The 17,084-nt window shown below is 46.7% G+C and overlaps 1 protein-coding gene across 1 annotated transcript in view; it reads right to left on the bottom strand.

The window, feature by feature from the left end:
• Positions 1-17,084, bottom strand: part of si:dkey-247m21.3 (5-hydroxytryptamine receptor 4) — a 48,385-nt gene that overhangs the window by 10,065 nt on the left and 21,236 nt on the right. The window contains exons 6-7 of the mRNA XM_056578796.1: positions 15,542-15,733; positions 15,087-15,463 (exon numbers count right to left, since the gene is read on the bottom strand). Coding sequence (XP_056434771.1) covers positions 15,087-15,463; positions 15,542-15,733 — 569 coding nt within the window. The remainder of the gene's footprint in view (positions 1-15,086; positions 15,464-15,541; positions 15,734-17,084) is intronic.

The following is a 17,084-nucleotide window of genomic DNA, read 5'->3' on the forward strand; positions in this document are numbered from 1 at the left end:
AACATGAATCACAGAATCACGTCCGCAATCAGGGTTTGATTCTCTCCATGTTTTGAGAGTTGGAGAACGCTACAACATATTTGGTTTGCGATAACAATAATGAACAAATGTTCATATATAGTCATGTTTCTGGTGGGAACGCGGGAATACAGAGTAGAGGCAGAGCTTCTTATGAGGTTTCTCATAGTCCTGGTGGTTGAGTGACAATAGGCCGGCCTTTAACGATACATTACTACAGTGGCTAAAGTTATTATTACCTTTCTGCTGGTTTACTTTAGGACTTCAGAGTCACCCCACACTGACTTTATTGTGGCCATGTTGAGAATTCACCTGATTCTGATTGAGTCATTTCTTTGTACCCCGACAAATTGCAGGATATCCTACAGGAAGATATGCTCAGCCCCTTGAAGTAAACACATCCAGGGCCCCCATCTGTCCCCACTCATCCCTTCTTGTTTCCCAGACTGTTTCGTTTTAGGTTGAGGAGGATAGGGCCGGCGGTTGCTCAAGGGTGGACAAATTGAAGATGTCAGAACCGGTGTCCTGAGAGCACACACAACGTCAACAACGTACTCTTCTTTTGTCTCTGTGTGCACGGAAAAAGCAAAGCCATTTTCTACAACCACCAATTCTTCAGCAGGACACTGGTTACACATGATGGACTGTGTAATCTTCAGTGACATTATATAGGGCGGGTTTGTGGGAAATTAAAATAGATAGATAATCTTTCTTATCCGTGTTTTTTGTTTTTTCCACACTTTGCCCTTTTCCCACAACGTGCATGTCATCGGCAGCCAGAGGACCGGCTGGTAATCTGAGTTTAATTAATCACAGCGGAATATCTTGGCCTTTCCACTCCCCAATCTGCTCCCCATGGGCCTCAACCACCTAGCAGCCATCTTGGTTCCATCTTGGCTCTGAACACTGACTGGCTGGGGGAACTGGTTCTGCCTTCAGTACCCCATATGGAACCAAGATGACTAAGGTCCATGCCCTGGTGTCGCAGGCCAACAAACTGACCAGTTTAGTGCACTTGAAGAAATAACGTTACGTGACGTTTGTAATTCACCCATCACTTCATGTGTATTTCAGTAATTATTTGGTGGTGTAGAGTTCGTAGAATAGAGGAGAAGAGGTTTAATATCCAGAGGCAATGCTAAACCGCTCCCACTCGGACTGGACGACAACCGAATGTTAAAATAAGTTTAATCAAATAAATATTATCCAAGCATCTAGGGCAGGCCTATTCATATGGCGGCCCGCGGGCCACATCCGGCCCAGAAGCCCCTTCCGAGTGGCCCAGCCTGTGGTCCCGCAAAAAGCGCATAGAAAAGTAAAAAAAAAAAATATATATATATATATATATATATATATATATATATCGAGCCTTGTCTTCAGAAATTCCTACAGTAGTACAGACCATGAATGCAACACTCAGCGCAACCTAGCAACAGGAACCTAGCATCATTCAACCCTCAATTACGCGAGTTGTGTTTAAATGTCCATGGTCTGTCAAGAAAGTTATTGAAGGCGAGTCGTCTTATCTGAATCCAACTTGGCTTTGTCAACTCAAAAAACGCCAAGTGGACACTGAAAACCGTCGGTTTAACCCTGCCTGGACTGACAAGTATTTATTCATTTTGCCGCCGAATCCAAACGCCAAACCGATTATTACCGATAATTTGTAATGAGTGTGTTGCGGTACTTAAAGATTACAATGTGCGGAGACACCACATTGATAAACACTCAACTTTCCGCTCAAGCTTTCCTGAGGGATCTCAGGATAGGGCTGCAAAGATGCAGAGTTTGCTGGCATCTTACAACCGGAGCTGTGCTACTATGATGCGGACATGCACGGCCCAAGAGAGAGCTACAGCTGCTTCCCTTCGTGTGTCATGGATCTTGGCAAAAAAGAAAAGGCCATTTACAGACTCTGAAACCGTGAAAGAGTGCATGCTAAAAACGTACCTCTGTCAGACACCTCAAATATTCGCAGGGTTCAACTTCTTGCTACTGATGTGTTAGAAACGCTTTTAGAAGACCTGAAGAAAGCTGATGTCATGTCTATAGCAGTAGATGAGTCCACAGATAAGACGGACACCGCCCAACTGTGCATATATGTCCGGTTTCTTTGACTGCAAATGCTTCAGAGAAGAACTGCTCAGCTTACTGCCGTTAAAAGGACACGCAACAAGCGAGGTACTCTTTGAGTACGATTTCAACTTTTTTTGAAGACAATGGCCTTGATATGAGACGTGTGGGCATGCTTGTAATGGATGGGGCTCCATCCATGACGGGAAAAGTTAATGGTTTGGCTGCACGTTGGTCCGCTGTTGCACCTCAAATGATATCCCTACACTGCATTGTACATCAGACGGTATTGTGCGCAAAACTAAGCGGAGAGCTCAAGTCAACAATGGACAGCGTCATGGCAACAATTCATTTTATCCGCTCCACATCAAGCCTCCAACACCGCCTATTCCGCATGCTGCTGTCAGAAATGTCTGCTGAGCACCATGACCTGCTTTTGCACACGTCAGGTGGCTGTCCTTAAGGCAGCCACCTTAAGACAGCGTTTCTGTGATCTAAGAGGGGAAATCACAGCCTTCCTCGGCAGCAGCAAGCATAAAAAAGCCGAAACACACTTGAACCGAATGCTGGATGACAACTTCATTGGCGATGTCTGCTTTCTCAGTGACATATTCAAACACCTGAATGACTTAAATGTGGGACTACAAGGCAGAGACAAAACTGTCATTGAACTGGTGGAACAGATGTGCGCATTCCAAGACAAACTGGATCTTTTCGGGACTGACTTGAGCACAGGCTGAATGTTGCATTTTCCGACGCTCTGCAAATGCATCTCATCCCCGGCACGCATTACCGCTGTAATGACGGATTTCGTTGCGAGGTTAAAAGAAAACTTTGCTGATCGATTGGATGGACTTGCTTTGCAAACAGAGGTGATGTGTTTTGCCAGAGACCCGTTCACTGTCGCAATAGAAGGGGCTTTATCCGCCAAAGCAAAGGAGTTGGCCGTTCCCATTGACGAAGGGAAATTCATTCTCGAACTTGTGGACATGCAGTCATCCTTATTAACCATGGCACAGGAGATGCGCACCAACGGGCCTGCCAGGTTTTGGGCTGATGTCAACCCACATCAGTTCCCTAACGTCAAGAGAGCAGCAGTCCACGTGCTAAGTATGTTTGTCTCAGCATACACATGTGAATCAAGCTTCTCACACATGAACTCAATTAAAAGCAGCTCTCGTTGCTCACTGTCTGACAGTACACTTCACGAATGCCGCCGAATTGCATTGACATCTTATGAGCCCAGAATCACTGCTCTCATTCAGAACAAAAGATGTCACTTCTCCCACTGAGAAATCAGCAGTGAAACTGTTGCATACATAGCAACAAAAGGATGTGTAACTAAGTGAGTTAAAGTATTCATGTGTGTTAAGCTACTTAGTTATTTCTTGTTTTGGGTTTGTTTACCAAGCTTTAATATGCCTGGTTCTGTTTTTTTCATGCACTTTGGCATATTGATCCCAGGGGGGATATGCTTGTTTTAATATGTGACCCAAATGTTTATTTTATTTATTTAAATAAGGAAAAATCTGATAAATGTGCAATATTTTGTTTTCAATGCACCTTGTGTTTTGCTTATTGGTCAGATATGACAAATATTTATTTTATTTTGTTTCAAAAAGGAAACTGGCTTTTGATAGGCCTAATATTGTTGGCAGAGTTTTGCCTAGGTCAGATTCACCAAAGATGTATTAATGTAATTTTTCAGACATGACAGTTAATAAAACGTTTGTGTATTTAAATAGATTAATTTGTGTTGGTCCAAAATTTGTCATTACTTGCTGCTGAAAATGTCTGGCCCAACTGAATTTCTTGTTTGGAAAATCTGGCCCAACTGAATTTGTAATTGAATAGCCCTGATCTAGGGGCTCTCGTTAAATGAGCCATCCCGAATCTTTGCAATGATTTCAAAGCAAATTACATACGTTACACATCACACGCACACGGACAAACAATCACACACACACACACACACACACACACACACACACACACACACACACACACACACACACACACACACACACACACACACACACACACACACACACACACACACACACACACACACACACAGGGTGAGCGTCTGTCTGCATTGCTCTATCACCCTCCTGTATTATGATTAAACTATATGATAATATGAATAACAATAAATTAAACATTAATTCACACTTTCATATCTGCTGATGCCTCTCTCTCTCTCTCTCTCTCTCTCTCTCTCTCTCTCTCTCTCTCTCTCTCTCTCTCTCTCTCTCTCTCTCTCTCTCTCTCTCTCTCTCTCTCTCTCTCTCTCTCTCTCCCCCTCTCTCATATAAAACATTAAGACAGACTGAGCTCCTAGATACGCCCACCAGGTACCAGACCCCCAGTAGTCGACAGTCACACAGACGCATTCTGAGAGCCATCTCCACCACCAGCTGCCGACCAACAAACAAACCCTCCGGTCTCATCTTCACCCTGCAGAACAAACACTTCCTCCAGCAGGCACACGACAACTACTGAGGTCTGGGTTGTTGATATTTATTTATGGATATACAATTTTTCTTTCTATTTATTTGATTATTGTTTTTATTTTATTCATCAGAACTCACTCTCACTCCCTCTTTGATTGACAGGAAAGAGTAGACAATCACAGTGGAGATCACACAACAAACAGGGAAAGAAGGTCATGAGTTTTATCGCATATATCTGGGCTACCGAAATGCAATTCATAGGCTGGGGGTTAACGGTGCTAGGAGCAAGACAAATGCGATTTCTGAAACTTGTGAAACCCACATTAAGTCTTCCTTGAAGCCTAGCGGCTCTACCTGAAGAGTTTACTGCTGGATCGGGACGTCCCATACCGGACGCCCCGCGTCTCACGGTTACACACACACATCGAAGCAACTCACTCAACGTGTTCTGCTGTGAGAGGAGAGCTCCTGGGCAAGGTTAAGGAACCTTCATGGCATCGTGTCTAATCTTTCAACGGAGGAGACATCATTCAAATCAACGCTGGCTTCTTCTGTCCATGATGAGCACAGGGTTGAATTCTGTTTTGCATCTGAGATTAGATTAATCTGTCCAAGAAATGTGTGAAACTGACTCTGACACACACATGAATGCACATGCCCCCCCCCCCACACACACACACACACACACACACACACACACACACACACACACACACACACACACACACACACACACACACACACACACACACACAAAGACATGGTCATCCATTCCTGCAAACTCCAAACACTCTAACACACTCCTACCCTTCCACCCACACACCCCTCCACACGCACTGGAGCAAACACACAACCACATCCAGAAGGCGCACACCTAAACATGTTGGGACAGAACATCCACAAGATGAGATCTAGACCATATATCTAGACACTTGGATCTCCCCCTGCTCCTCTCTGTATCCGTCTAGCTTTACATTAAACACACTGCTTGCTGTTTCTCCTCTTCTTCCGACATTGGAGCGGCTCTGAGATATGGGGAGTGTGTGTTCTGAGGGACTATCCCTGGGGTCGCTGGGAGGTCAAGGTTGTTATTGCAATTACACTGACAGCCACATTTAGAACATGCATAGACACAGACCTTGGAGAGACACACACACTCACACACTCACTCACACAGACCAGCAGATGACCGCAGAGAATTAAAACACACACCCACTCACACATCTACACACACACAAAAAGACACACGATTTGAGCCTGGCCAATCTGTGACCTACATAATCACTGGTCAAGATGATCTAGATCTTGGTTTTGGGGTCAGTGATTTATCTAGATGATGCCATCATTTTTATACTGCTCAACAACAGAAAACTTCCAATCGCCCTTGACAATGTAGTACAAGGTGTCTCACTGATTACCCTGTTTACACCAAGCTAGTGAATCTAGATTGAAACTGGATTCTGGAAACACTTTCATAACCAAATCATGATTCCAAGCAAGGAATTTTGCATTGTAAACCGACAGAAGCCGATTTGAGCCTGACTTAGAAGACACACCCTTCGAGCCCTTATAATAGTTTTTACATTTTAATTTTCATTCGAAAAGTATTAAATGTGTAATAAAAACTAAATTAAACACCATATCTTATTTTAATGTATTCACGTACAACATTAAAAAAACGTACAAAGTCTTCAAAGATGAAAGTTTAAGAAATGTAAGAAATTTGAGTTTGTTTTATTAACACAACACCTTGTCAGTTAGTTAAAGTTAACTCTAATGTCTCGTATTTATTTTTTCAGTTAACTAAAAATGCTTTTTTAAATATGATTTAGTTTTGGTTAACAACAAATACCTACCCGGTTCCATTACCAGAGAAGGCATCACGTAGGAACAGGAAGGATGTGTTCCTCCACTGTGAGGGTTCTGCTGTCTTTACCTGAAGGCTGGGATCTGTCTTCACATGAGGAACTGGAGCTGAGCATGTTGGACCGGATGAAACAACACGACGTTGAACAGAGAGAATAAACAAGAATAAACAGACAGCAAGGACCCCTTAGAGGGGGAGGGAGAGAGAGAGAGAGAGAGAGAGAGAGAGAGAGAGAGAGAGAGAGAGAGAGAGAGAGAGAGAGAGAGAGAGAGAGAGAGAGAGAGAGAGAGAGAGAGAGAGAGGGAGAGACAGGACGAGAAAGGAAGAGAGGAAAAGAGGCATAAACGAGGGCCACAACAGATAGGAAAAGAGGACAAATCAAAAAGAAAGAAGACATTGGCTAACGAGGAACATGTGGCCAATAGGAAGCAAGGACGGCTAGACCTCGACCAATAGGAAGAGATTGTTGATAAACAAGCTGATGGGTCTCAGGTGGGGCGAGGGATCCATTTATATATTCTATGAATGTTTTATTCAGAAATCATTTCATTGTACATGGTTGCAATAGGTAGTCCCTGTAGTTGCAGTCAGCCCAGCTCAAGATTATTATGAACACAACCATCTGCTGGAGCATCTATCTGGCGAGCCGCCGGTATTAACGTAGCTGTTCAGTAGTACATGGCTGTTGTGTAGAGAGCTGTGTGAATATTTAAAGAGTTGACCAGTGGCCAGCTGGTGTATGCTACGTTGTTTGAAGTCATGGGCGGCAGTCCCATTTGCCAGAAAAAGGTTTTGCAAACTTTGTTGTATTCTAGGGATCGGAAAGAAAAAACGATAATAAAGAGAGAGAGAGAGAGAGTGAGAGAGAGAGTGAGAGAGAGAGAGTGAGAGTGAGAGAGCGAGAGAGAGAGAGAGAGAGAGAGAGAGAGAGAGAGAGAGAGAGAGAGAGAGAGAGAGATAGCTACTAGTCTGGCTGAGCTGAAATGGACAGCGTCTATAGCGCTCGCGTTGGATACCAACGCAAACTCCTCCCCTTCCTGTTGCTGGCTATCCTCCCTCAAACTCGGAAACAAGGCAGTATGGCGAGTTTTGAAGAGGACTTTGACGGCGCTGTAAAGGTAGCATGTGTAGTGATATATGAATGTATGGGCCACCGTAGTGCCATACCTGTGACGTCATATCCATTTGTCCGGAATTAAAGCCGTTGTTCTATTAATGAAACCTACACGGTAGTCACGGTTAATGCCTCCGCACATGACATGGTGTCAGAAGTGGCCGATTTACGATTTTTTAAGTGACAATGGCGAAGTTGGGACCTCCAGAAAAGTTTGATTTCACCCGTCCGGGTCAGTGGCCGGTGTGGCGCCGACGTTTTGATCGCTATCGAGTGGCAACGAAACTAGACCGGGACAGTGGTGTAGTGCAGGTGAACACGCTTCTCTATGCTATGGGAAATGAGGCGGAGGCTATATACGATTCGTTTGTGTTTGACCGGAGTGTAGCCCTTGAAGACGATGATGACGAAGTAAGCCCTGAGAATGATTACGACATTGTGATAAAGAAGTTTCACGACCATTTTGTGCCGAGGAGAAACGTAATACATGAACGGGCATGCTATCATAAGCGGGTTCAAAAGCCCAGTGAGCCTGTTGAAGCTTTTATTAGAAGCCTGTACGAGCTAGCGCAGTACTGTGAGTTCGGAGTGACCAAGGACGAGCAAATCAGGGATAGGGTTGTGATCGTCATCTCTGACACGGGAGTTTCAGAAAAAGTTTCCTCTCCTGCCAAAAGTTGAAGCCGAATTACGACGCATGCTGTCCCTGGGCAAAATCGAGGAGGTCACGGACCCCACGGATTGGTGTGGCCCGATGGTCCCTGTCGAAAAGAAGAACAAAGAAGTAAGAGTGTGCGTAGACCTAAAATGCCTGAACAAGGCAGTAAAGCGTGAGAGGTACATTTTGCCAACGCTTGAAGACATCGCTCCAAAGCTGGCTGGAGCGAAGATATTCGCCACTCTCAACGCTTATGCGGATTTTGGCAAATCCCGTTTGAGGAGAATAGCCGCAGGCTGACAACGTTCATTACTCCCATTGACAGGTTCTGTTTCCGTAGACTCCCATTCGGGATAACTTCAGCCCCAGACATTTTTCAAAGACAGATGTCCACTCTGCTTAAGGGGGTTGTCGTAGTGATTGACGACATTCTGGTGTATGGAGCCACGACCGAGGAGCATGACCGTAGACTGAATGCAGTTTTGAGGACTGTCAAAGACAGTGGACTGAAATTGAAAAGGGGCAAATGCCACTTTGGCAAGTCAGAAATTCAGTACTTTGGACACCTCATCAGTGCGGATGGCCTGAGGCCGGACCCCAGCAGGGTGAAGGCAGTCACCCAAATGGCCAGTCCAACAAGTGTCGAGGAACTGCGTTAGATCCTGGGCCTCATCAACTATGTTGGGAGATTTCAGCCTGATCTCTCCACCAAACTGCATCCGATCACTGATCTGCTGAAGAGGGAAAACGACTGGGTCTGGATTGAGGCACAGGAAAGAGCGTTTGAGACTGTCAAAGCTTGACACAAATGCTTGTGTCAGCCCCTGCTCTGGCATACTACGAAGCTAACAGGAAGATTCTGGTCAGTGCAGACGCGAGCAGCTACGGCTTAGGGGCTGCGTTAATTCAGGAACATGGCGGCGAGTGGAAGCCAGTGGCATTCTGTTCTCGTACACTGTCAGAGGCCGAGAAAAGGTACTCACAAATTGAAAAGGAGTGCCTGGCGTGTGTGTGGGCCTGCGCCAGGTTTGCACGCTACGTACAAGTTATGGACAGTTTTCATGTGCACACAGACCACAAACCTCTTGTGCTGCTTATCAATACCTACGACCTGGACAAAGCTCCTCCTAGGTGTCAGAGGCTTCTCATGCGCCTTCTTCGTTTTAATGTGGTGGCCGAGCACATTCCAGGGAAACAGTTAGTCGTCACCGACACACTCTCCAGACAGCCCTTGTCCGAGGTGAGTGATGGGGAGCTGGAGCACGAGGTACAGGCCTACGTGGAATCAGTCGTTGCCAATGCTCCAGTCTCATCACAAAGACTCAGCGAGATCCGCACAGCTACTCAACAGGAAGGTGAGCTGCTGCAGATCATAGCCTTTATCAGATATGGGTGGCCGCCCAAGTCACGGATGCTACCATCTCTACAGCCTTATTTTTTTGCTAGGGCTCATCTCTCCGAAACAGATGGGCTGGTGCTATATCAGGATAGGATCGTCCTCCCTGTTGCACTGAGATCTGCCATACTGGAGCAGATTCATGGAGGCCATCAGGGCCTGACAAGGTGCCGTGCGCGAGCCAGGATGTCAGTGTGGTGGCCACGCATCAGTGGTGAGATAACACAGAAAGTCTCAGCATGCCGATTCTGCGTCGAAAACAGACCCACTCAGTGACGTGAGCCACTACTCACCACAGCCCTACCAGAGGGCCCATGGCAGCGCATTGCAGCAGACCTCTGCGAACTGGAAAAGAAGAGTAACCTCGTGGTGACGGACTATTACTCAAGGGACCTTGAAATAGCTCACCTCTCTTCAACGTCCACCATACAAGTCATCAACAGGCTCAAAGCCATGTTCGTGAGATGGGGGATACCACTTGAACTGGTGAGTGACACTGGCCCACAGTTCACATCTGGGGAGTTCAAAGACTTTAGTTAGAAGTTTGTTTCTGCCCATACTACAACTAGCCCTCACTACCCCCAGGCGAACGGTGCAGCAGAACAGGCTGTTCAGACGGCCAAGCACATCCTGAAGCAGCCCGATCCACATCTCGCTCTGTTGTGTTACAGAGCTACCCCTAGTGCAGCAACCGGTGTGAGCCCAGCTCAGCTCATGACTGGGAGACGCATTAGAACTACACTTAGTTGGAAGAGAAGCTACATCCTGCACCTTTTGACAGACAACAGGTTCAGGAAAAAGTCACACAGACAAAGTCGTCCTACCGGTTCTACTACGACCGCCGCCGCTCTGCATGTCCACTTCCATCCCTTCATCAGGGCCAGGACGTCAGAGTCAAGATTGATGGAGATAAGGGGTGGAAAACTCCTGCTACAGTCGTTGGCCGGTGCAAAGAGTCCCGGTCGTCCCTGGTGAAGATGGACAGCGACGTAGTGCTGCGTCTCAACCGGGGACACCTGCAGGCCTTGCCGGGGTCTGCAGATTCGTCTGAAGAACAGCAGCTGCAGGCTGAGAGACCTACACCACTGCCAAGTGGGTCTTCTCCTGCGACCAGTCCTGCCCTCAGCGACAAGCCACCAGACCAGATGTCACCAGACCGAGCCGTGGGGCTTGCATCCCTGCATACACCGCCGGGGGGGTACAGGTGACTTCCAGAGGTCGTGAGGTCAAACTTCCTTACAGGTATAGGGACACTTAATTCTTAGGCCTGCTTTAATACACTTATGATACACTTCAAATTAAAGAAGGGATTGGTTACGTTATTAAGTTGAAATGTTATTGTTGAGATTTTGACTGTTTTCATACCGACATACAGTTGTTAGAAGAAATGCACTTTTGAGTTACGAAATGGAATTGGATCTTAATGGCTGTTGCCGAAGTCGGAAACCTATGGACTTTTTGGACAGTTTCAGAGCAATAGGGACAGCAACTATTGAGGGTAGAATAATCCCTACGTTGCTGTGGATGGCGGGCAGTCTACCCCAAAATCCTAGTTCTATGTAACCCTGTTATGGAAATTATGCCTGTTCTGTTTTGGGTTATGCATGGGATATCTCAATGACTTAAAAGGGGGAAATGTAGTGATAGATGAATGTATGGGCCACCATAGTGCCATACCTGTGACGTCATATCCATGTGTCCGGAAATAAAGCAGTTGTTCTATGAATGAAACCTACACGGTAGTCACGGTTAATGCCTCCAGCACATGACAGCATGTTTGGCTCTTTCCGTCGAAAATTGCAAAGAACTTCAAAAGAATAGCACCTATGATATTTCTTTAACAGCGTTCTACAATAACCACATATAAATGTTAAAAAGTCGTTTTAACAGATCCCGTGAGCTCCTCGAGGGCCAACATGTATGGTGTCTTGACATCATTGTGAGAAAGTAACAAATTATGTTTGCTCTTTTGAACCATAAAAGGAGCTTCACATAGGCGACATACATCTTTAATAGTTTTTTGGGGCGTTTGCGGTTGTGATTTAGCCATCTCTCTGACAGCCTCTGAACGTGCAGATGTTCCATCAAAATAATTTCCCCCCCCCCCCGGCACTATTTTGCACGGACACCGCTGCTGCTTCCCGGGGTTAGCCCCGCCCTAGACGATTGTGATTGGTTTAAAGAAATAAAAACAGGCCAGCCCAGTTTCCCCCTGGATAGATGGCTCTAAATAGTGTGGTTCCAGACCATTCTATTTGCTGTAGTTTGGTCTGGCTTTGCGAGACTAGATAGATAGAGACCAACAGACAGAAAGAGAGGGTGAGAGAGCGGAACACAGCGATAGACAGAGAGAGAGACAGAGAGACAGAGGCGAGAGTGGAACAGCTGGGGTATTCCACCCATCCCTACCAGCCTCACAGCCCCCAACTGGCCCCCTCATGTCTCCCTGCCTGAACTGGTTACACGTGCACCCTGGTCTAGATAACAACCGCAGGACCGGACAGTAGCAGCCTCCAACGCCGCCAACCTCATGTTAAATCCAATTCACACCAGGCAGCTGGGAGCCATGGAAACGCCTCCGCTCCATCAGCCAACGCTGGAGGACAGATGATGCAGCCTAATATGTGTGGAGCTACTGGGCGAAACACGATTGGTGGGATTTAATAAACATCTCCAAATAGTGATACCTCGAATGGAGATATTGTCTATGCTCCGAACAAACAGAGACAAATTTGTGACTGTCTTTGAAAAAATATTATTTTAGAGTTAAGAAACAGCCAGAAGCTATATTAGTGTTATCTATCATAATTGTATTTTATAACTTACTGAAGAGTGAGTCAGTCCTACAAAGCACATCTTGCTTCCCTAACAAGTGATGTTCCAAGGAAAAGCGTAAGTAAGCATGGAACGGAACTCACAAAATTGGGGTTAAATTGGATCAGGGAAAACACGCTTGATCGCTAGCTGTGTGCTAGCAGCTAGCCTATAGCACGATATGATGGCTAATAAGAACCATGATCTCATTATGATCATATGACTATATATAGCCCTGAATATTTTTATACAGGGACATTTCCAGCCGGCAAGAGGTCACCAGAAACGGGGACATATTGAGTACTACCCAAAATACATTGAAACAAGTCACAGATCACATGCCCTCCGTCGAGCAGACAGTGGAGGTAGATCTGCTTTGGGGTTGGGTCCTAAAGAATCTTGCATTTCAAGAGCAGAAGAAACGCCTCCTACGGGCTTTGTTATCCATGTATACAGCCGTACTGCCGACGCTGGGAACACATCCTACAACTCCTCCCCCTCCCTGCAGTTTAAATTGTAGTGAACTTTTAAAGCATTGTGCGATGTTTGATATTCACTGTAAAAATCTACTGTTTGTACTGCCTTTTAAAAAGAGAAAACCTTAGTATTTCAGAATCGTACTCTTCAATAGTTCTCAGCTTCACTTTATTAAAAGCATTGACCAAATCACTCAATGTAAGCTTTCTGAATGTGGATTAACTATCATCCAGTGGTGGTCCTTGATCCCATTGCCGGTCCCCGGTTCTCAGGGGACACAGGGACAATGTTTGGCCAGTAGGATTAGCCTCACATCTCCTGGCTGGGAAGAACAACACACAGAGCCCACAAACACCCTCTACTGTCCACTCGCTCATGTGTGTGTGTGCGTGTATTTATGTGCTTGTGTGAGTGTGTGTGTGTGTGTGTGTGTGTGTGTGTGTGTGTGTGTGTGTGTGTGTGTGTGTGTGTGTGTGTGTGTGTGTGTGTGTGTGTGTGTGTGTGTGTGTGTGTGTGTGTGTAGGAGGGGGGGTGGAGAGGGAGAGTGTAGGGTGGTTACAAGGACACAGAAGGTCTGTCAGATTGTTGAAAACAAAATCCTGTTTATTTCATACTTAACGCATGGCTGCAAAGACATGCCCTCAGACGAAAAACAAGCTGTAAACACATACAGTGGCAAGTGCACACACACACACACACACACACACACACACACACACACACACACACACACACACACACACACACACACACACACACACACACACACGCGCACACGCACACGCACACGCACACAACACACACCCAGGCAGAGGTTGTCCTGTGCTGGCTGGGGGTCCACAGCCTCTGTGTCCCCTGGCTGGTGTGACATGGAGAGTGGTGATGTCATCATCATCCTCTAATCCTTTGTCCTAGCCTGACATCGCCAGACCTCTCCGTTCACTTTGGATTCCTAGGGGCGTTATCAACGGCCACCGATTTAAATGCCTCCGGACGCAATTGAATTGACCTACAACTAATCAGAGCAATGAAACATGTGTAACATCGGTGGCAGCCAACTTGGTTGCTCTAAAGGCATCATGGCGCTCCCATTGGGCGCTCCTCTATTCTGTCATCCTATCAGACACTCCCCCTTTAGATAGACACATGTGATTGTCTGGACACAGGCCAGGTCTGCTGCAAACCAGATCCATATGGTTCACACACAAGTTAATACACTTCAACACTATAACTTTATAATATGATATATACTGTCTAATGTTTCAGAAAAAGCAGTGTGTAACTGGTTCCGCATGAGCCCGGCGGTGTTGGGGGTCTATGGTATGAATGGGTCAGAGCTGGTCAGGAGAGACAGGCTCTACTACTGCTGGGAAACTACGGAGTAAGCCTTAAACTACTGAAAAAATCAGGAACATTCTGTATGGACAGCTGTGTGTGTGTGTGTGTGTGTGTGTGTGTGTGTGTGTGTGTGTGTGTGTGTGTGTGTGTGTGTGTGTGTGTGTGTGTGTGTGTGTGCGTGCGTGCGTGCGTGCGTGCGTGCGTGCGTGCGTGCGTGCGTGCGTGCGTGCGTGCGTGCGTGCGTGCGTGCGTGCGTGTGTGTGTGTGTGTGTGTTTGTGTGTGTCGTGTGTGTGATGAAAGATTGTGTCTGTTTAGTTTTATTAGTCACAGCTGTAGAGAATCAGCTAAAGATAGCAGGACACACACACAGAAACACAGAAACACACATGTACACACACATACACACACATATACACACGCACACAAACACAAACAAACACACACACACACACACACACACACACATACATACACACACGCACATACACACACACATACACACACGCATACACCCACACACACGTACACACACACACACACACACACAAACACAGACACACACACATATACACATGCATACAAACACACACACACAGACATCCACACACACACACACACAGATAAATTATATGCTTCTCTAAATCCCTCTCTCTCTCTCTCTCTCTCTCTCTCTCTCTCTCTCTCTCTCTCTCTCTCTCTCTCTCTCTCTCTCTCTCTCTCTCTCTCTCTCTCTCTCTCTCAAACACCCACACCCACTCACATCATGTCTTCAAGTCCAAGATGATTACTTCTAGGTACCTTCTACACACACACACACACACTGCCCCACCACCGGTCCCCCGTCACACCAACACACCCCCCCCAGAGGCCCCTGTACCTGAGGGCCACAGAGGTCCCGTTGGCAGAGGTGCAGGGCCTGAGACTGTATGCGTGGGAGTAGCTGCCCTGCCGCGCGTAGCGCTGGTCCCCACAGCACAGGATCACCAGGAAGGCCCGGCGGAAGGCGCGGTTCAGGAAGGCGTACAGGAAGGGGTTGAGGCCCGAGTTGATGTAGCCCAGCCACAGCCAGGCGGTCCACAGCTGCCAGGGCACAGAGTACTGGATGAAGGGGTCCACCACGTTGGTGATGAAGAAGGGTGCCCAGCACAGGCAGAAGCACCCCATGATGACGGCCAGCGTCTTGGCCGCCTTGGTCTCCACGCGCATGCGGCTGCTGGACGTGTGGAGCTTGTCGTTGGGCGAGGCGGAGGACGTCTGCGCGGCGGCGTGCGGCGGGTAGCCCTCCCTGGAGGAAGGGGCGAGGCCGGGGGCGGGGCCGGTCGTAGAGGGGGCAGAGCCGGCGCGCTGCAGTGTCTCGATCTGGCGGGCGTGGCTCATGGCGGTGACGTAGATGCGCTGGTAGGCGAGCAGCATGAGTGCCAGTGGGACGTAGAAGGCCACGGTGGAGCAGACCAGGGCGTAGGGCCGGTTCACCAGGAACACACAGCTGGTGTCGTTGGACGCCACACTGCGCCGCTCCTCGATCTGGGGGAGCAGGGAGGACCTCAGTGGGGCCCTGCAGAAATCTTCGGAATGACCTACACCTCGGCTTAAATTTGCACTTGCACTTTGTACTTGGATTACTTCAGCTTGGGTGTATATTATTCACCAATCTGGGTAAAGGTACCCTGTTCTAGAGGTTTGGTTCTTGGTAGAGGTGAATGAAGTACTGCCGTATAAAGGTATGTAAGGTAACTACATAGCTAAAACGGTGAGCTAACGTTGACGCTGAACATTTACCGTGGAAATCCTTTTCCTCGAACACACGTGATTAGCTTACCATGAACATGGAGGCGGGCTTTTCAAAGGTGACATATCATACCACTAGGTGTGAATGTGATCAGCCGTTACAAGCCGTTATGAAAACCTGCCTATTCTGACATCACAAGTGGCCGTATCCACCTAGATGTATGACGGTTCGATGAGCAACGTTTGATTCAGGCCACTGGTTAGGCTGGTGGACTGATCTATGCAGAACACATCTAGGTGGACACGGCCACTTGTGGTCGGGTCCACCGGCTTGTGGGCGTGTCAAACGGTTTGTAACGGCTTATCACACTCACACCTGGTGGTATAAAATGTCACATTTAAGTTCCAATTGTATCAACAATACACTTCCTCTTCCCTGAAGGACCCAACGTGTCCCTGTTTAGTCCAATCCCCCGGCCCAAAGCACCCACAGGGTTTGAATTAGAGTCATATCGCTTTAATCTATGTGGTAGGGCTGTATTTTGTTCTTGCTTAAAATAGGACTTTATTATGGTTTTGGAGCTTTATTTTGCATTTTGACGTGAAATCACAAGAGAAAATGTGTGCAAGTTCGGACCCATGAGAGCAATGTTCTTTGCTCTAAACTGTTTAAAGGCACCCAGTGCAACTTTATGTAAACATTCAATGAAAAATAAACATTCAATTTCTAGTCTTTTTTACACGTAGTAAGTTTCAATAACTCCATACCATTACATATCGACATTCAAGGAGCAAAGATGAGACGTCGTTGTGTGGTGAGAACTGATAGAAAATCGTAAACAACAACAATCGCCGGTGGGGAGAAGCCATTTTTCCATTGACTGGAAGCCTGCTTTATTTATTGTAGGTTACAAAAAATAAAGAAAATGGCGGCATTGTTGTTGTTATTGATTTTGTATCAGTTCTCACCACACAACCGACGTCTCATCTTTGCTGCTTAAATGTCGGTATGTAATGGTATGGAGTTATTGAAACTTACTACGTGTAAAAAAGACTAGGAATTGAATGTTTATTTTTAAGCCTCGAAAGTTGCACTGGGTGCCTTTAACTGAGAAATCAGTTACAGCAAAGAAAATGTCCTTTTATA

Source organism: Gadus chalcogrammus, chromosome 19, assembly GCF_026213295.1.
Source record: "Gadus chalcogrammus isolate NIFS_2021 chromosome 19, NIFS_Gcha_1.0, whole genome shotgun sequence".
Classification (NCBI taxonomy): domain Eukaryota; kingdom Metazoa; phylum Chordata; class Actinopteri; order Gadiformes; family Gadidae; genus Gadus; species Gadus chalcogrammus.